Source organism: Schistosoma mansoni, chromosome 4 (genome assembly GCF_000237925.1).
Source record: "Schistosoma mansoni strain Puerto Rico chromosome 4, complete genome".
Taxonomy (NCBI): domain Eukaryota; kingdom Metazoa; phylum Platyhelminthes; class Trematoda; order Strigeidida; family Schistosomatidae; genus Schistosoma; species Schistosoma mansoni.
Genome location: NC_031498.1, coordinates 9,717,957 through 9,739,145, shown reverse-complemented (window position 1 = coordinate 9,739,145; position 21,189 = coordinate 9,717,957). Strand labels below are relative to the sequence as shown.

Genomic DNA, 21,189 nt, shown 5'->3' with positions numbered 1-21,189 from the left:
AAGTCATTCCCAATCTATTAATTACAGTCTGCCATATTCACAACCACTTTTGGCTAGATCTTGCACAAATTTTGTGTTCTATTTTGTGGTGTGAGGTGGTCTGTTCGGTTTGTATATAAACCCAGTATGTTTGAAATAAATTATTAATATCGCCGAGCCTGAGATTGGTGTTCTGAACTTAACAGGCAGGGAAAAGGTTCAATCGGGACTCCAGGCTGTTTGTTCAGGTGTATGCGTCATTTGTTGGTCGTATAAGTCCGCGTATCTAAACTTGACAATCGCGTCCGCGGTAATCGTATAAGCTAAGGTCATAACAGATCATATACTTTACATTGTCAACCATTATTTAAATAGTTTATACTGAATTCAGAAAATAAAACAATCAGCCTAATTAATTTATAGTGGCGTTTAAAAGTGTGCTTAAAGTATATAACTGTGCAAATGCAGCTACGGACAAAATTAATGTCTTTGTCATTATGGATGAAAAAAAAGCATTGAATGAGGCTAACATCGTTTACAAACGCCTATTAATGTCAAAAAATTTAGAACCGAAATTGTAATTTATCGCTTGAAATAAAAAGATAGTTCACTTGTTTTTTCTGATAAACAATATGATAAAACACTAGATTTTAACTGTGATATAGTTTACCAAATAATTAACTACTATTTATCAGATCATGAATGCTTTCATCGTTCACAGTAAGTACCAATTCGAAACCTCGATTAACATGATATATATAGTATAGTATAGATAGACATATACAACTTTGTTAGGATAAATTATTTCGCCTAAAATGATCCACAATAACTCAAGTTTACTGAAATAGTAAAAGCAGATCGTCTAAACTTTACTGTTCCTCCTAACATCAGCAAAAGTATGAAGATACAGAAGACATGACGAGAGTAGACGGTAGTTTAAGTAAGATATTTAATTAAAAAACAAGGAAGAATATTATAACTCTTAAGAGGAAAATTATGTCTGAAAGTAGGGAGAGATAGATGAACCTGATATTACTAAGCTGAATGATTCAAAAAGGTGTAGCAATAATGAAAGCCTAAGAATTGGATTCAGTAGCCTTGAACTATTGATCAAGCCAAATGGTTTGTATGGTATAGAGAACGGAAAATTTAAACTGACCCAAGGCTGTTTTTATTTATTTACCCAATGAAATTAATCAGTTCATAATTGAACATATAACCCCTTGAATAAAATATACATTCTATTGACAATGATCATTTAAAAACGTGCTGAATTTCATGTAAACGTTACAAAAGTTCGATTATACTATCAGGAATAACTTACCATTTCTTGTTGATCACATGATGTCCAATAACTTGTATAATCATCTTTCTTACATGGAGGACGTGGACTACAACTTGAAGATCCATTACCTTTTATTGTTAATAAGTAGAAGATTTTGTTATATTTTTATGGATAAAAATCAATAAAAGCTTAGTTTAACCTAAACTATACCAAACATTCTCATTCATTCACTTATCAAATCCCATTTGTAAAGAGAATAAAATATCAGGGCAAACAGTTTACTCGCTTTTAATAACAATGATTTAAGCTTCCATAGTTTTTTCTTCATAACTGACTGTTCATTTCATTTCGTTACAACAGATAGTTTCATTATCAGTCAGTTTCTAAATAGATAAAATCCAATGAATTGAAGTAATTTTTTGGATTAAAATTTCTATCACTTTAAAATGACGCCTGTTCATTAACAGTAAACAATTAATTGTTAAATTATCATTGATATAGCTGTTAAGTTATGATGTTGTGAATGAGAACACGACTAGGGATAATCGAATGTACTTAAGCACAAATTACAGACTATCTGACTAAATTCTTATAATCACACAATGAACAGCAAATTTGCAAAATAACAATCAATTATCTCAATCTTCATTGTTCCTTCTGTAAATATCAGTTCATCTCTAATTACATTGTTCATGCATTTTCCTACCAATTGCGTTTCATTTCAGTTCTTTCCTTATCGGTCTTCTGCCAAGCTACATTCTATGTCTGACCATCACCATATACTACTTATATGGATATAAGTAGACCACACTACAATAAGACTTTTGAGATATCTTAGTATATGTTAAAATTCTTATACTTCTCTAAGTTGTTTTTCCATCATTGGCATTGAAGATGTTTCATTTCTATCTACATCAACGTTATATTTGACGTGGTTTGTATACACAGGTTTTTTGAATAGAACTTATTGAATGTGTTCAAACAATTTCAAGATTGATCTATTGAAATGATTAGTTATCGATTCGTTATTAATAATCTTTCTTGCCACTAACTTTGTTGTATCTAATTTATTTAAAGTATTTTAAGGACTGAACCATTTATTACTTTTGAATAGTCTTTTGGTTGGAAGTTATTTTAATGCTTAATGATTATAATGAAAAACTATGAGAGGAAAAGTGACTGGTTTAAGCAAACATAAATATGAATGTATATATACACAGAAACTTTGAAAATATGGTGAAAAACTAGCTTATCATAAGATCAACCAATCAAAAGGAATGTAATATCTTCAAGAGCGTTAAAAAGCAAGAATGTATAAACGATGGGTGCACCAAAGAAACGAGACTTTACCATTTTTGTCTTACTTTAGTTTATTCACAAAAACTTATATTTTTCCTGAATTTTAATGCTAGATGAATAAAATTGATCATCAAAGAAGTTCTTGTCACTCTTTATTAGAAATACATCACCTTGAACCTTTTTACAGCTTCAATGTGGAACACACAGCAGTTCGTTATTTCGATGAGTGTATTTCAGTAGCGATTAGATAAAGTCTAAACTATATGAATATCTTGATGCAAGTCTTGTTGATCTTAACACGATTTGAGCTAATTGTGAAACATTATTTGCTGGTTCAAAACTGACAAATGTTACCTCAAAACTCATCTAATTATAGTAGTTAGCCGTAATGATGTGATATATTTGGTAGATGTTATATTATTCATTACGAACATACTCAATGATCTTACAATCAATAAAGTGAAAATTATTTGAATGAGTTGGTTGATTGATATTATGCTTGAAGAATAAACTTTAAAAAAAATACTATCTATCGAAAAACACTTCAAGGTTCTCCTAAAACATCATTCTTTATTTTGAGTTAATGGCTTCATACTACTGTACTCGACTTTCGTATTTTAGTCTAAATGCTTGGATAATTCTATTCCCACTCTGATAGAGACAATCGGATATAAATCAATTTGCATTGAAACCGAGTAACTCCTTAAAGTTTTGAGTTCAATCACAAACCAAAAAAATAAGCTGAGTTTAATCATTAAATAGTTTCGCTGTTTACGTAAAGAAGCTATACTTTTCAATTAGAATCTCATCAGTCAGTTTTTCCATAGGTGTACATAAAATTTCACAAGTTAGCTAACTTGTTGAGAATTTTAAAAACTCACTCTACAAAAAGACAAATAATTACAATAATAAACAAATGTTTTTGATGACGTTTATTCTGTTTTTTTTACTGTTTTCACACACGAGTAAAAACTAGTTGTCATGTTTTCAATTGTACACAAAGTTTTATCTTCAAGACAATGTTTACAAACTGTTTACAAATCATTCATAATGATTAGTTATGTATAAATAATTTTGGAAAGCTGTATGAATCAGATCGGATGCAGATGTAAAGGCGAGGATTGTCAAAACAATGGCAGAATTTCTACAACTGAAGAACATATAGAACTCGAAACAACTGTCAACTAACTTCCAAATGAGAATCTTTAATACGAACGTCAAGACAGTCCTACTGTATGGAGCTGAAACGTGGAGAACTACTACGACCATCATCAGGAAGGTACAAGTATTTATAAACAGTTGTCTACGCAAAATACTCAACATCCATTGGCCGGATACTATCAGCAACAGCGTTTTATGGGAGAGGACAAACCAGCTTCCAGCTCAAGAGGAAATTAGGAAAAGACGTTGGAAGTGGATCGGGCATACATTAAGGAAATCATAAATGTGCATCACGAGGCTATCCCTAACTTGGAATCCGGAAGGGAAGCGGAAAAGAGAAATGCCAAAGAACACACTACGCCGGGAAATAGAAGCAGATATGAAAATGATGAATAACAACTGGAGAGAATTGGAAAGGAAGGCTCAGGACAGAGTTGGATGGTGAATGCTGGTGGGCGGCCTATGCTCCTCCACGAGGGGTAACAGGCGTAAGTAAGTATGAAAAATGTGTAGTCATTTTAAACAAAATAAAATAATTATTTTTTATTAATTTTTGTTAGGAAAGATGTCAACAGTTCTGTTTATTTCATAAAATAGTTTTAAATCAATATAACTAAGCAGTTGCCAAGACAACAGAAGTGTACATTAGGTATGCGAAAAATATTATTATTAGATTGATATATATAGTCCTTGGAATAAACAAAGCAAATCTTCTGTGATTATATTAATTTGATTAAATTATTTGTTTTGTTTGATTGATTAAAGACTAGAGAGGCGTTTTAATTAATAAAAGCACTCGGTTTTTCACCGATTAGTAACACGTTTGAGTCCTAGTGAACCAAATCTCATTTCGGTACCCCAGTAGTATAACTAGACTTCACGTAAACTGGACAGCTAAAAGCTAAGTAGATGAAATCCATAGTTAGTTACATTTATTTTGGGACCTTATTAGTTAAATGAATATTAAATAAAACCTAGTAGTAACCAATTTCATGTTTGTTCAACTCCTAGTATGGATTAAATTCCATCGATTAAGTCATAAATTTTCAACTGATCAAGGTGCATCTGATTTAATGTTAATTGGTTTAAACCTTTCAAAAGGAAGGGATGTTAGTGTTGATTTCCTCCAATCAACTAATATTAAAATTCCAAGAACTGGAGTCCACTGTAAGAAAAAAAATTGGGTTAAAGCTTGCAAGAACTTTTATTTTTTAGAAAGTGGTTTCATGAATAAGATAGCTAACTCAAAATCTCAAAGGCTTGTACACAGTGTGTATCGTTTCAGTATTTTCCAATCTTAATCTAAAAAACAAAATTTCTCATAGTTTTGTCAAACTGTCTATTCATCTATTCCCTATGCAACATAATTATTTAGTAGTTCTATAGCATTGATTCCACAACTCATGATTCCGAATGAAGAAAAGTTCTTCCTTCAAAATCTTCATGAATAGAACGTGAAGCGTCTTTGCAGTTAACTGATGATCTATATGGTAATAATTAGTTTATGATATTTAGTTACTAGACACCCATATACATCAAAATATATATACTAAACTGTTTAGAATAACTCGATCGGTTAATTTTATATATTGATTCAAGCATGTATGAACATGTTAATTTAATACGATGATGGTTATAGAATTTACTAAGTCAATATTCGTCATATTATTAAAACAGAATAATTAATCGATATTTCGAAACAACAAAGCTAATCATACATACTTCCTATTAGCGATTTTATATTTCTGGAAATTATTTTTCGATTCGATTTTGATATTTATACTAGTGGCTCAAATATTTCGCTCCAATTTTTAAAGGGTTTGATACTCCCCGTTGTCATTGTTCAGGACTGCAACAGTGAAGCAGTCCGCTCAGGATACACAAATACCAAAAGAAAATGATCATTTTCAGTTTTTAACAACAATGATAGAATATCCACTCCATAAATCAGAGGTTATTTGGATAGTTGACTATTGAGACCCAATAAGTGGACTTTTTATAAAAAACGTACTGGGTTCGAGTCCTTGTGTCGACATGAACACTGTGATGTAAGTACATCCAGCTAACGAGTTCAAACTAGGGCTGAACAAGTATTCTGAATTCTGCTGACAAACACCACAAAAAAGTTCACTCAGAGTCCACTTTTCCTTTTATTTCAGAATTCATGATCTGAGAAATTCAACAGTTTACGTATCAAATTTATGTTTAAAATATTGTTCAAATGAACTACTAAATAAGACAAGTATTATTTACAGGTGAATATTATGTTTACTTTTATGTAGACATAGAGAAAAAAATAGGTATAGTTTGATTGCAAACTTTATCTGGGAATTACGTAGATTTTGTTTGTCAGACAAAAAAGGGATTTTATCAGTTATGTGACACTAGTAACTCGTCATCAACGCAAGAGCTGACATGACCAATTTTAGTATGATTAACGGACTGATCAGGTGCACACTTGTATACTTTGCTTTGAATTAAACTGGAAGTGAGATAGTAGGTGGTACTACCTCGTTCCCCTAACCGAAGAAGATGGAATGGAACTTGAACACGCTACTTAGTAGCTGAAAGCCGCACCCCTTAACAATTAACAACTGCTCCACTCTGATACAATTATCTGATAAACATTTTTATGGGTAGAATAATAATATTGTGGATACTAGGGTATAGTGAACTTATTGTTATTATTAACATAAAACCTTTGGAAGATAACACACTCCTGAAATTCTAAGCTTTTAAGCATGATTCCATGTAAAGACATAGGTGTATGTTCCTAAATTAACATCAGAAACGATAAAAATAAACAATTATCCACTTCTCTCTAGTTTACACAAGTTCATCAAATGATATAATTCAGGGATGAATGACATCGAAGAAAGCATTTTAAAACTGAATTAATTTCAGAAATCAAATATGAAGTATGTGTACAATTGAAACTTGTTGCTCTTTTTTGATTTAACAATACTTTTGAGCCTAACTTGAAACCATATTTCCATCAGAATTAGGTCGCCTGAGAAACAATGAAACATTTACAAGTACATTGGTTTTAGGAAGCTTATTAGTTATCCAAGGTTAAAGATCCCTTTTTGACCTTAATATTTTAACATTATCTAAACGGGATCTCACTTTTTTGGAGTGAAAATTGGTTTCTTCCAGGATTCTTCTCATGATCTAAGTGGTTTCGTAGAAACTTGTCAATCACCCACGAAATCGCTATTATCAAATTCACTGCTGAGTTTAAGAGCTTTGAGAGCTTTTGAGACAACACAAAGGATTCATGAGTAAAAAACGTTTTAGAAATAGATTTCGATGATCAGTCTTCTAGGCGAAAAGTATTGAAGTCACAAGCAGAGACCTGTATCAAATTGACAATACCCAACTGCTAACTAAACGAAGTGTTAAGAACTATCTTTTGTTTGAAATGAAAAGAACCAGTAATTGAGTTGAAGCGTTCTGTTGGCTGATTAGCATCATTTACATAGATTCTGAATAGTAGAACTATTCAATAATAAGAAATCAAAATGGTATGTGATAAGATGACTTTAGAATAAATTAAAACCAAATTCTGAAATAATTGAACATGGTAGACAATCATAATTTTTAATAGAAAGGCAGATAACTGAAATAGGTGGTATGATTTAATCAACTGCATTTTTTTATATCCTAAGAAATATGTTGTCAGTGTGCATCCTTAGGCTTATGGAAGCCCTAGTCTTTGGAAAATTTCTGTCACCTTTTGGTATATCCAAGGATAAGTGTTTCTAACTTTGAATCCGTGTTAAGGACTTTTTTAAGTTACATCCAATCCCATTGTTCGTGTGACAATTTGTTATTCTCTCCATACGCTAAATTTTGTGTTTTTTTTTATATTTTTCGTTCATCTATTTTATATTTCATCGGCTTTTGTTGGTTTATAGAAAAAGTGCCTTGAAAATGTGTATCTGCTCAGATTGCTCACAATGTAGTAATATATATATATATATATATATATATATATATACATACTAGGACAACTCCCTCCTCTCATTAAGTTGTTAAGATTTTCAAGTATGAAAAAACTTTTCAAAATCTAGAAAATACATAGAAACTCTAATAATTGTTCATTAAGTATGTAAGTAAAATAATACTTGTTTTAAAAATGCGTCCTCGTATCTATTTCAAATATCCTTGCTAAAATATGACCTCAGTCTGAACATCTTATCTATCATAAAAATTGTTCGAAAATTAATATAATTCATGACTCCACCTATAACCCTCCTAGACTTACTGCAGGTCCAAAGCCTGTATGAAAGAGAAGGGTTAGTGTGGTGTTTGTATGAACTAACTATTGATGACTGCTTGATTTATAATTCCAAATACAATACATTCGTTCGTGATCATCTAGTACTTCTTGATTAAACTGCGTTATTTGTGGGATTCATAGTTTGTACTACAATTCAAATACTCCTAATTATCACAGTTAGGCTTGGGGTCAAAAACCCCATTCTGTGGAAAAAAGCTTTGCCAGAGAAAACGCTAGCCAAGAAAACAATTTAAACCATTTAAACTCGGCCCTGAAAGTTGAAGAATCTTCGTTCAGAAGAGTTATCTTGCTTCATAGTGAAAGCCGAGACTCTTCGGGAATTACAGACATCCAGGGCAATAGCTGATAGAGGTAAATGGAATTTACCATCGTTACTTAACAGGTAAACATGATAGCGAGTATAATCTATAGTTACCTGAATACTGATCTGCTGGACATGATTGACATGATTTAGCTCCTTCAGCTGAATATGTATCTCTTGGACATAACTCACAATGATCAGCTTTTTCCTTAGGTCCAAAACTACCAGCTGCACATGGAGTACATGCAGTCACTGGTGGAGTTCCAGTTAAACGAATTTCTTTAATATGTAATTCAGGATCTTTTAATCCATATAATCGTTGTATATAAACATTTTCAACAAGTAAATACCATTGAAGAATATTATGACCAACTGGAACGCTGAAAGTTACAGTCTCATATGCATACGATCCGGTAAGACCTAGAAGAAAACTCCCACCAGGTAATTGTGTACATCGCTCATTTCTTATCTACAAAATAAAATAAAACCTTGACAAGTGAATTCATACTCTATCAAATCATTACTTCATCTAGGTTATAACTTCAGAAATATTTGAGTCATCAATTAAATGGATGATTTTAAAGAAAAACCAAGGTCAATCCAAGCATGTGTTTTTATCATTATACAATAAAAGTCACCATAATATTCAAAAATGATAACTTAATGGTCATATTCATGTCTTGCAAACTGAAAACACAAAATTTTATCTGATAAGATATTTAAAGTGATTGATCTTGATCAGTTCAAAACTAAGACTACACACCTACATCACTACTTATTAACGATTTATTAAATTTATTTGACACAAATATATGTTCATCAAGAAATATCATCTGATAGATTGATTAGTCGAAAAATTACTGATGACTACAATATCCACATAGTTTTAATGGATTATATGGTTACATACTAATTGTAATTCTATTTGCTATTTTTGACCTATAAAAGTTTTCTCGAAGATCTTGGGAAAATACTGTCATATCATAAAATAAAACACTTCCATCTTTTGATAACAAAGAAATGTAGATTGATCAAAAGACTCCATAGAGATAATCAAGTTTTATAATGGTATTTACTGACTAAGATTATGAACAATTAGAAATTGAACATTGAAATCAATCTAAATTACTAATAACTATGTCATGGGTTCTCCGCCTGTAGCTCTTCTAGAGTTACTGCCGGTCCCAATCCCGGGTAAAGGAGGAGGATTGGGCATGGGGTTAGCGTCCCCATCTCGTAGAAAAGCTGACTCGCTAAAAAAACGCTAACCAGAAAAAATAATTCAAACCATTTAAACTCTGCCCTGTGAGTTGAAGGAATAATTATGACGTCTCATGATGAAAGACGAAATTCTTCGGAAGTCACGAGACCGATGCACCTTCTAACAACCAGAGCAACACTCTTTATAGGTACATGGAACGTCCGGACAATGTGGGAGACAGGAAAGACCAGCCAAATAGCAATGGAAATGAGGAGATACAACTTGGCAGTACTCGGAATCAGCGAAACCCATTGAACACAAACTAGACAACAAAGGCTAGGTACAGGAGAGATGTTGCTGTACTCCGTTCACGAAGGGGAAAATGCTCCACACACTCAGGGAGTTGCTCTAACGCTGTCCAAAGAAGCACGAAATGTACTTGTGGGATGGGAATCTCATGGACCCAGGATAATCAAAGCATCATTCAGAACAAAGGAGGAGGGGATCACAATGAACGTTATCCAATGTTATGCACCCACCAATGATAGCAACGACGATGATAAAGATCAGTTCTATGAAAGGCTGCAATCAATTATAGAGAAGTGCTCAAGAAAGGACCTCACCATCCTGATGGGAGATCTAAATGCTAAAGTTGGAGTGGACAACACAGGATATGAAGATGTAATTGGACGACATGGATTAGGAGAGAGAAATGAAAATGGGGAGAGACTTGCAAACCTATGTGCATCCAACAAATTGGTTATAGGCGGCACAATATTCCCACACAAGCGCATACACAAAGCTACATGGATCTCACCGGACCACACCACAGAGAACCAGATAGATCACATCTGTATCAACAAAAAATTCCGAAGATCAATGGAAGATGTGAGAACCCGGAGAGGAGATGACATAGCTTCAGATCACCACCTGGTTGTGGCCAAAATGAGACTGAAGCTAAAGAAACACTGGACAACTGGACAAACAGCACTACAAAGGTTCAATACAGCCTTCCTTCGAGATATTGAAAAGCTCAATGAATTCAAGATAACTCTCAACAACAGGTTCCAAGCTCTACAGGATCTACTGAAAGAACAAGAAACTACTTTGGAGGACAACTGGAAAGGGATAAAAGAAACACTAACTTCAACGTGTCAGGAGGTTCTTGGTCCTAAGAAGCATCATCACAAGGAATGGATCTCTATGGGAACCCTGGACAAAATTCAAGAAAGGAAGAACAAGAAACTAGCAATTAACAACAGCCGAACACGAGCAGAGAAAGTGTTATATTTGTGTTTTTTTTATATAAACGACCCAGCTATTCCTATTGCTTAGTATTCTTATACGATGACACTCGACAAGACCCCAAAATCAGAACACGTTGAACAGGAATGAAATTGTATTCACAATAATAATGATAAGTGAACAGCAATCAGCAATCAGCAAATCAGCAATCAATAGTTTAAATATCGTTCATATATTTATAGTACAGACCAGATTGCGACACTACGGATCATCGTTGAACAATCAGTTGAGTGGAACTCATCACTATACATCAACTTCATTGACTATGAGAAGGCGTTTGACAGCGTGGACAGGAGAACATTATGGAAAATTCTTCGACACTATGGAGTTCCTGAAAAGATTGTCAACATTATCCAAAACTCATACGATGGACTACAGTGCAAAGTCATGCATGGAGGACAGCTGACAGATGCATTTCCAGTAAGGACCGGAGTCAGACAAGGCTGTCTTCTCTCCCCATTCCTCTTCCTTCTAGTGATTGACTGGATTATGAAGAATTCGATATCGGAAGGGAAATACGGAATACAATGGACAGCTCAGAATCAATTAGATGATTTGGACTTCGCAGATGACCTAGCCCTCCTCTCTCATACACACGAACAAATGCAGATGAAGACAGTAAATGTAGCAGCAGCCTCTGCATCGATAGGCCTCCACATTCACAAAAGAAAAAGCAAGATTCTCAAATGCAACACGGAGAACACCAACCCAATCACACTTGATGGCAAAACTCTGGAAGAGATGGAAACATTCAAGTACCTGGGGAGCATCGTTGATAAACAAGGAGGATCGGATGCAGATGTAAAGGCGAGGATTGGCAAAGCAAGGGCAGCATTTCTACAACTGAAGAACATATAGAACTCGAAACAACTGTCAACTAACTTCCAAATGAGAATCTTTAATACGAACGTCAAGACAGTCCTACTGTATGGAGCTGAAACGTGGAGAACTACTACGACCATCATCAGGAAGGTACAAGTATTTATAAACAGTTGTCTACGCAAAATACTCAACATCCATTGGCCGGATACTATCAGCAACAGCGTTTTATGGGAGAGGACAAACCAGCTTCCAGCTCAAGAGGAAATTAGGAAAAGACGTTGGAAGTGGATCGGGCATACATTAAGGAAATCATAAATGTGCATCACGAGGCTATCCCTAACTTGGAATCCGGAAGGGAAGCGGAAAAGAGAAATGCCAAAGAACACACTACGCCGGGAAATAGAAGCAGATATGAAAATGATGAATAACAACTGGAGAGAATTGGAAAGGAAGGCTCAGGACAGAGTTGGATGGTGAATGCTGGTGAGCGACCTATGCTCCTCCACGAGGGGTAACTGGCGTAAGTAATGTCATGGGTTCGAATCTCGCGAGGCGGGATCGTGGATGCGCATTGCTGAGGAGTCCCATAATAGGACGAGACGGCCGTACAGTGCTGCCAGGTTTTCCATTGTGATCTAGCTTCAATTGACTAATGATTTCAACTATATAAAATTGCTGAAATCTCCACAAAACCCCCTTCTGATAAATATTCATAAGTAAACTCATAAACTGTTTGTACATCATCATCATCATCATTCAGTTATCCACATTATCATTTGGGATTTATTTTTTACTAATTATTAGTCTTGGAGATAGTTGTGAATGGAAACACGTTCAATAGTCTTAAGGATATTTTTATGATTTATATGACGAGGTCAATTGATAATTATCATTCAACAATATAACAATGATTATATAGACTTTTCTGATTTTCATCATACTAATTTATGAGCACAAAATTTGTCAACATGAGTTGATACATATCTGTGTTAGATTCTACTATATCCATGACTGATTTGTGGTTGAGAACGAAATTCTGTTTTTAAATTATTCCTAAATTTGAATGAAAATTTTGACAATACTGAAGAACTTATTTGATATTTATAAGTAGATTAATTAATTTCATAATTTAATAGTTAGATTCATGAGTCGAATAATGCAAGACCAACGTGGAAAACCTGGAAGCACTGGACGGCCGTTTTGTCTTAGTATGAAACTTTTCAGCAAAGCTGTAATTGACACATGAATTCAACTATTAAAATTGCTACAATCTCTACAAAACCCCTTTTCTGATAATGATCATCCTGTGCTCACGGGTGACTAGCTTCAAGAGATGATTCCTGGAGTTCTAGTGAGAAGATGTGACCATTGGAGTTCGACCGTGTCTGTTGTGAGGCAATGTCTCACTGAAGATAATGGATGAATGGTTGCTCAAAATAATGAATAGATTGAAGTTAGACATCAATACCGTTGAATAACGGCTCAGTGGTCTGGAGGTGAAGCATTCGCGCGTGAAATCGAAGTTCCTAAGTTCGAATCGCGCAATCGGCAACATGGATGCGCACCACTGAGGAGCCCCACACTAAGACAAAACGGCCGTTCAGTTCTTTCAGGTTTTACAAAGTGGTCTAGATTTATTCAACTCAAGAATTCAACTATTAAATTACTACAATCTCCGCAAAACCTCTTTCTGATAATTTCATTACGTTTATTTATTTATTTATTTATTTAAACACGTAAATATTGATACAAAGGGGCATCGAATACATATGCGCCACACAAATCTCATTTGATTTGTGTAAGGGCTGTGATACTGCCCAGACGCCCAAACCGAAGCGGGTGGTTTTCTTAAAGTGGCCACACCCGGAGCCTTTGACCGAAAGATCTGATCCATAAGGCAGTGGAGCATCTTAAGGAGATGCAGTCCCATGGTAGCCAGTCACCAACGATTGATTCATACGCCATTTGTTCTCTGAGGTTACTGCAGCCCATGTGCATCATTGGTTTGGAATCAGGGTTTTCCAACTCCCCTAGGTGGACTTCTCGTGTCCACGAAACCGATTAAAGCGCCGGATATTCTCTTTTCGTCCTTTCAATTTCGTAAACAACAGTAATGTGACGAGAAGGCAGTGTGTAGGACTTCCCTGGCACAGGCTATATACGCGTGACCATGTGAGAGCATTTCGAGAGGGAGAGAGGACTCTCCCCACTCTCGGCTGTACCAGGGCATTAATGTTTATAACACTGTAATTCCTAAAACGTACGTATTTTTTTAAAATCTAAATCTCAGAACAAATATTTCATCATTATTAATTATTCTTCATTCATTTATCTTCATTCAGTTAACTGATTAAACTTTCAATGTTATTTAATCTGGTTTTTGGCCCCCAATTTTTCGATTTTCGACTAACTAACCATATGGAATAGATGATGGAATTTACATGTTTAAAAGTTATCAAAATTAAATCAATAAGCTTTCAAAAAAAAACCTATCATAAGAAACAAAAATCCGTTGAATTCTTAGTTTTGTACTAAATTCTTACTTTTATTGAATTAATATTCAAAATAAAACATTTACATCTGAAGGTCACTTTAAAAAAAATTACATCTTATAATAAAGTAATAATAATAATAATAAATCGAATTACCCTGATCAAATTTATATCAAAATTGATTGTTTTAAAATTCATATAACATCATTTAAATTCAATGTATACGTATATATATAAACAAAGAATACAACCGCAATATATAAAAAAGACAAAACAATAAATTCACCCTTATATCATGAATATTCATAACTAGAATATAATTACATAGATAAGTTTGATTTTAAAAAAAAATTCCTTTCTTCTGAATAAAACTGTGGTTAAGCCTTGAAAAAGATTTTTTTGATATTTAAGGGTAGTAACTAAAATTACAGATAATCAATAGTTAAAAAAGAAAGATTAAATTCACTTCACTGACCAGTTGCAGTCCTAAACATTAATGGGATGATTCAAACAAACAATACTAAATGAATTTAAAACTTCACCCCATTGCACAAGCAAGTGGCTATCAGGACTCAGTGGCCGAGTGGATAACGCGATGGCATTTGAAGCGAAAGGTACTGGGTTCGAGTCTCAAAGTGAACATCAACTCTGAGATGCAGGTAGATCCAGCTGACGAGTCCCAAATAGGACGAAACGTGCGTCCTGGATTACACTGCTAGCCACCATCCATCTTTGCTCACAATGCTTGTGAAGAAAAGATTGTTCTAAATAATTTCATCTTATTAAACAACTTATCAGTATTGTGTATTCATTAATCCTTAAAGAGATAGAATTCAGTATGTTGATAAGGATTTATATCCATGTGTTATGATTGAATACTAGGGTTAGAGCATAGTGATTGTTATTTTGTGTTTTATGCGCCCATATAATCTAATGTTATGTTTATGTCATCTTGGTAATATTTTTTATTTGTTCTTACACATATATTCTAGATCATTCACTTCATAGATTATGACCTCAAGAATTAATTCTTTAAATTAAGTTGTTAGTTTATGTTGAATGGTTATTCATATTGAGCGGATATGATGTAGCCTGCTTAAATTTAGTCACCATCTTTAATTGTAATTACTTGGTAAACTACTGATGTACACAACACTGTATAGCAATATAAATCATTTTAAGTAATACTGTCTGAACAAAATTAATGGAATAGTGTCCAGTTATTTAAACACAGTTCTTCGGTGGTGGATAAAATATAAAACTAGAGGCTTTTGATATTAAGAGTGCAATATATGTAGTTGTCCGCTAAAATGTACATGTATCTTAATCCCTAATTCCTTAGAATACCAAAATCTGGGCTTACAAATAGACATCTAATTGAATTATGATTATTTTAGTCCATAGAAAACTATTTTCTAAACTCTAACGTATTCTATATTTTTTCCCAGAAGAATGGTAGTCTTAAGTTTGAGATTATGTGTTTTTCAGATTGTATTTCTAGTCATCATCGATGGTGACCAATCTGTGACCAGAGGCAGCGTTGAGCCCTCTTTTTATTGGGGTGTTTATGAATATATAAGTCGATAGTAAAGTGTCAAATGTTCCGATACTTACTTACTAGGTAAGTAAGTAGTAAGCAACACCAAACTTCTCAATTGTTTTCAATCAGGTACTTTATTTTCATGACTTTGTTAATATATCACTAATTAACTCTACTATTGAAGATGAAAGTCTATATTAATTAGCCTTCGGCTTTATTATAAAGGTGTACATTGTGATCTGATCGTCCGAATAGCAATTAAGTCCAAGAACTGAATTAATGATTAGTTTCCGATCCACATCAATTGTTTCACATGTTCCAATTAGAGTGGCCAGGTTTGTACCACGATTTTTCACGAAACACTAAAATCACCTAATTTTTTTCAAGATACCTTTTTGCCATTCTATTTAACAAAAGTCTCTATCGAGTCATCTTCAACAAACTATTTTTGATGATTTTAAATTTCTCTTTAAGTTTATTATGCTAGAAAGCAGGAACTAAGAAAACATTATTTTGCTAAAACAGATGGAATGCGGCTAAAAAACAAATGGATTTCTTCATGTTTGGTACTCGTCAGCTGGATGTACCGCCATCCCAGATTTGACGTCCACTCCAGAACACTTTGTTAAAGTGACAATATTAAAGTCATTCTCTTAAGAAATAAATATTTTAACTACGACTGGTAAAATTTTGTTCGAAATATCAACATCGAAATAATTCAATCCATTACAAGTTAAGTTATTATCCGGTTAGGTATGTACGACCAAGCCAGTAGATAAATCAACCGTATTATAATACCCATAGCCCGTCCGGAAATATTTTTATTTCAAATAATAAGTTTTCGGCATAGAATGTGAGTTTAGTTGGAGAACGTTAACCAACAACCGATTCTAACTCTATAAAACCAGAGCTACAGGCAGCACAAAATCAAGCAACCAAATTCATCAAACGAGTATATATATATATGCATCACACATTTATTACTCACAATAAAGAAAGCCAATCCTCCATATTCTTGAATTTGATATGTAAACGTTATTGTTCCAGGCTTAAGGTTATAAACTTTCATTGAAAGTATCACGGTGCAACTGTCTGTGGTTTTTCCAACCAAGTGTTTACCTTGAGGTGACCAACCAGTTCTAAGAACAAATTGAAATGAATTCAAAACATCGTAAACATTAGCTATACACTTCAACGTAGATCAATTGTTAACTTGCAATACGGAAATCATATACAGACTGATTGACATTATGGAATTCCATAATTCCATAATAACAGCTGACTTAAAATGTTCTCATATTTCTTATTTTCTTTAGCTTTATGAATATTGTTCGTTGCAACAAGGCGAATGAATTCACTAAACAAATTCTAACTAACTGGCTATATAGGTTGATGAAATGAAAAACCAAGTGATTATGGAATGTAAAATCTCAAAATAAAAAGGATTTTAAAGGTATGATCAATTTAAAAATATAAATCAATTTTACGAAAGCACTAATAGCTTTCTTTCAAAGTCTAAAATTAGTCTCAAAACATCTTTAAAAAATTTAAAATCTGGAAGCAAGAAACCCAAGTAAAAACAGCATAATTCAGAACAATAAGTTAATAGCAATCGGACAAAGTTTTTCAAGAAGTCAGAACAAAAATGAAAATCTGTCAGTGCTGCCAACAGTTCTATACATTATATGTTTCTTACAAGCGAGTGGACATTTCCCATGGCAGATATGAATTACTATCTTTTCTAGACATGTAATATGTTTTTTATTTCAAATTCAGAACACCAAGATTAAGTAACTCCTAATTGACTTTAATTAGACCTTTAGACTAACTCTTACAGTTCTGCAAGTCTTTCTTCAGTTATTAATACTTTTTCACAACCATGACTTCAAAGTTCAGTCAGATGCATAGTTGTACGTCTTCAGTTGCCCCTCAACAACCTATTTGTAGCAGATAATTCAACAAAGCTAGCAACTTTTAAGCCAACAACAGCTTCTATTTGACTTGAATATAATAAAACCACTGCTCATGAAAACAATTGTAGAATCAAAATACTTCACTCAAATAAGATATTTTCTGCTATCAACATGTTTTAACAACAGTTCTTAAAACTTTAACCCTGGCGTTACCATGTATGCATGGGTAAAGTTTTAAAAAGTGGAATAGTGGTCAAGACCGGCATATATTCACTAGAAAATGTACAGAAATGGTACATCAGAGTGATTCTAATATTCAATTTACATAAACATTATATTGGTGAAATAAGTCTCGACGATGGTGATGGGTTGTAGACAGAGAATTATTGAAATTGTAACTGTAAATAATTCCCCAAAATCAATAGCTTTCTAACTGTTCGACATTGGATGCTGACCACGTTGTTTAGGTGGACTTGTTTAACTGAAGGCTTTCGATCATGCATCCGTACCAGATCACATTTCGACTCGGCGTGGGATACAGCTCCTACGTTTCAATAGATAGCTAAGAACGAACGCCTCTCGATATATTGGTAACGTATCAAATATATCTTTCCTACCTCTTCTCGTCTGACTTCTGATTTCTATTTGGCCAAGAAGGTTTCGATTATAGAAGGCGCTACTGGTAGCTAATTGTAAAGTTAGAAAACCAGTTGTATCCTCAAAATACTAAGCGAATAAAATTTGATCAAAGCAATTGCGTTAAATGTCAATTTGAGTTCTTACATTATCATCCCTTTGTATATTATATCAACAAGCAGAACAGTCAAATTTGCTAAATTATTCCAAGGAAGCATTCACAACTGAGCTTCACTAAAGGTTGGGTGGTAAAGAAGTCAAAGACACTCAGTGGCACCCTGTAGTCAATCCCCCCATATTAGTCAAATTACGTGCATGTCATCTTTTTTATGATAACTAAATGTTAAATGTCTTTTACATGTACAATATTCACAAATACTTATGAACATTGCTCCATACAAAACATGAAATAAAGATGAATGTATTAAGATATATCATTCAAAAACTCACAAGTTGCATTTTACATTAGATAAACTGCCATAAGTTGTATCAGAGGTCAGAAAATCTGGCATCGAATCCCATTTTGTTACTTCAAGCATATCACCTGTTGAATACGTTCCAGATGGACAGACCTCACAGTTCTCTGACAACAAATTAAGATGCATTCCACTTGGACAAGTTATTTCTGGGATAACTGAAGCAACATCAAAACATTCTTACCACAATTATCTACTTTTCTTGGTAAACTCAAGTCGTTTATGTCACATGTTCTATCATCTTTTGGTATTTTGAAAAGCCATCTATTTCCAGAGGTATCACAACTTGTGCTTTTTATTTGCAAGTCATTCTATGGAAATTAAGTTTAAAATATGGACAAGCAATTACTTCTCGACATGATTCTGAGTAAATAAAACTTATAAATAACGAAAAAGATATAAGACGTAAAAGCATCGTTGGACAAATAAACGCTCATTTAATGTTTATCAGTATGTAGATAACTGGAACAACAAAACAAAAACCGTAGTGTAGTAGAAGAATTACGGTTATTACTTAAAGAAAATCATTGGAAATACATTATATAAATGTCTTTCCAGTAAATTATCGTCATTATTTATTTCATATAATTGGTTACGAGAAGTGGAGAGAAATAACATGGACCAAATACAGTATATACTCTCGTTTGTTTATAGAACATATCGCTTGGCAGTCTGATGTCTGAATCATTTAGAATAATCTGAGATTATGCTTAAAACACTCTAGGCTGTAACTCTTCATCTGAAGAATGAATTTTCTTTCCTGAAACGAGGTTAGAACAAAGTAACTAAAAGGCTTTCTAGACCATACTCAGCTAGCCTGAAAAGATTTTATAATCATCCCCCAACGAAAAGATTAAAAGTGATCACAGTCATTATGAGTGATACTAAATGTATCGATGTTAGTTGAGACAGGCCATTAGAGTGCTATGCAAACTGATGATACTGAATGGGGTCATATCTATGACGAGAACGTGAGAAACTGAGCTCTAAATTAGAAGCCAACGCTTATATGATGGGAGTTTGAAGGGTGTTGAGCCTAATCCCCTTTCGACTGTTGATAACATCATATTTCGTCAAGAGAAATCCCAAAACCTTCAGGTCATATCAGAGTGTAGGAGATTTACTTTTTCGATCACTTCTACTGTAGTGAACAGAACACGTGTGGGGACAATCGCATGTATTTGACGCAAAAAATACAAAATATCTCACTAAAATCTGACAACCATACAGTAAACAATTAATTTGCAAACTATCTTGAGCGTTCGTTCTGAAAATATCAGTCCATAGTCCTCGATCATTATTGTATATGCATCTTCATACCAACTGATATTCGCTCCCGTTTTTCGTTGTCAATCTTCTACTGAAATACATTCAATGTCCGACCATTGTTATATACTACTTATGTGGATATAAGCAGCCTACACCTCCGAGGTCGTGTATCCGTAGACACACTTAAAAGTCTCACCTAACTCGTTCTTTGAATATGATTTTTTCATACGGTTCTTATGGCTTATTATTGTGATCTTCCGTTTCTCCTTCTCGAGTACAACATTTAGAATAGCTTTTGTTGAGGCACATTCTTTATCGGTATCATCAATGACACTGAGTGCTTGAGATATATTTGATTTCATCAGTGTGGTAGTCATTGTTTGTCCTCGAGGAGGATATTAGTTTTTAAGGATTGGTGTGTATCGTAGTACAGTGTGGAAGAAAGTGAAACTTCTAGATGTAACTCAAAACTTTTTGTACTGCATTCCGGACTTTACTCAACTAACCCTTGATATTATGCTGGTTTTGTTGGTATTCATCCACTTTGACGTTGTTGGGTAAATACATTAGAATGTACATTAGAATAAACTGTGAGGGATGGGATTGCGCGAATTATATTTATCTTGTTCTATCATTCGCCGTGATACACATCAATAGCCTTATGTGCAGACTCACCAGTTTGGTTTCAACATCGTTAGATTCTATAGCGTCAATAATTCAAAATGTATTCACTCCGAAAGTAGTGGACACTAAATAGACCGGGGTTCTGGAACATCTGACATTATTCAGCCCTTTCTCAACACCGACTGCAAAGCCTCACATTGTCACTCGAGTAAAAATACACTGAAAACCCTGACGAAATCGTCTTCTAAGTCATGATCTACTAGTTTCATGAGGTTTAGCACTGACATAATGCATCGTGACCGTATCATAAAGTGACATTTCTGTAGTTCACAGGTCGTAACTATGATTAAATTTGACTATCGGATTTGGAGTTAGTTTTTTATTTTCAGTACTTCATCGACTCCTATTATTTGAATTTGTTCGAAGTAGACTTGATAAAAACAGTTACTCCTAGACAATGCTTAAAAAGCACTGAAAACTGTTATTAACAAGACAAACAATTTGAAGTTGTGGAAAAGACATGAGACTTCGCATGCTCAAGATGCTGCAGGACATCAATAAAAAGAAGAATCTGACGTATCAC

At 33.8% G+C, this 21,189-nt stretch overlaps 2 protein-coding genes across 2 annotated transcripts in view; both read right to left on the bottom strand.

Moving 5' to 3' along the window:
- The window catches only part of Smp_156630 (hypothetical protein), a gene marked incomplete at both ends in the record, with an annotated part of 60,882 nt that extends 44,125 nt beyond the window's left edge, over positions 1-16,757 (bottom strand). The window contains 3 exons of the mRNA XM_018796765.1: positions 1,304-1,392; positions 8,443-8,797; positions 16,677-16,757. Of these exons, the coding sequence (XP_018651874.1) occupies positions 1,304-1,392; positions 8,443-8,797; positions 16,677-16,757 (525 nt within the window). The remainder of the gene's footprint in view (positions 1-1,303; positions 1,393-8,442; positions 8,798-16,676) is intronic.
- A 1,926-nt stretch (positions 16,758-18,683) lies between these two features.
- On the bottom strand, positions 18,684-19,024 carry Smp_187900 (hypothetical protein; the record flags this gene model as incomplete). The annotated part of the gene is made up of 2 exons (XM_018796763.1): positions 18,684-18,862; positions 18,898-19,024. Coding segments are annotated over 2 exons (306 nt in total), but the record flags the coding sequence as incomplete, so codon positions are not given.
- Positions 19,025-21,189: the final 2,165 nt, after the last annotated feature.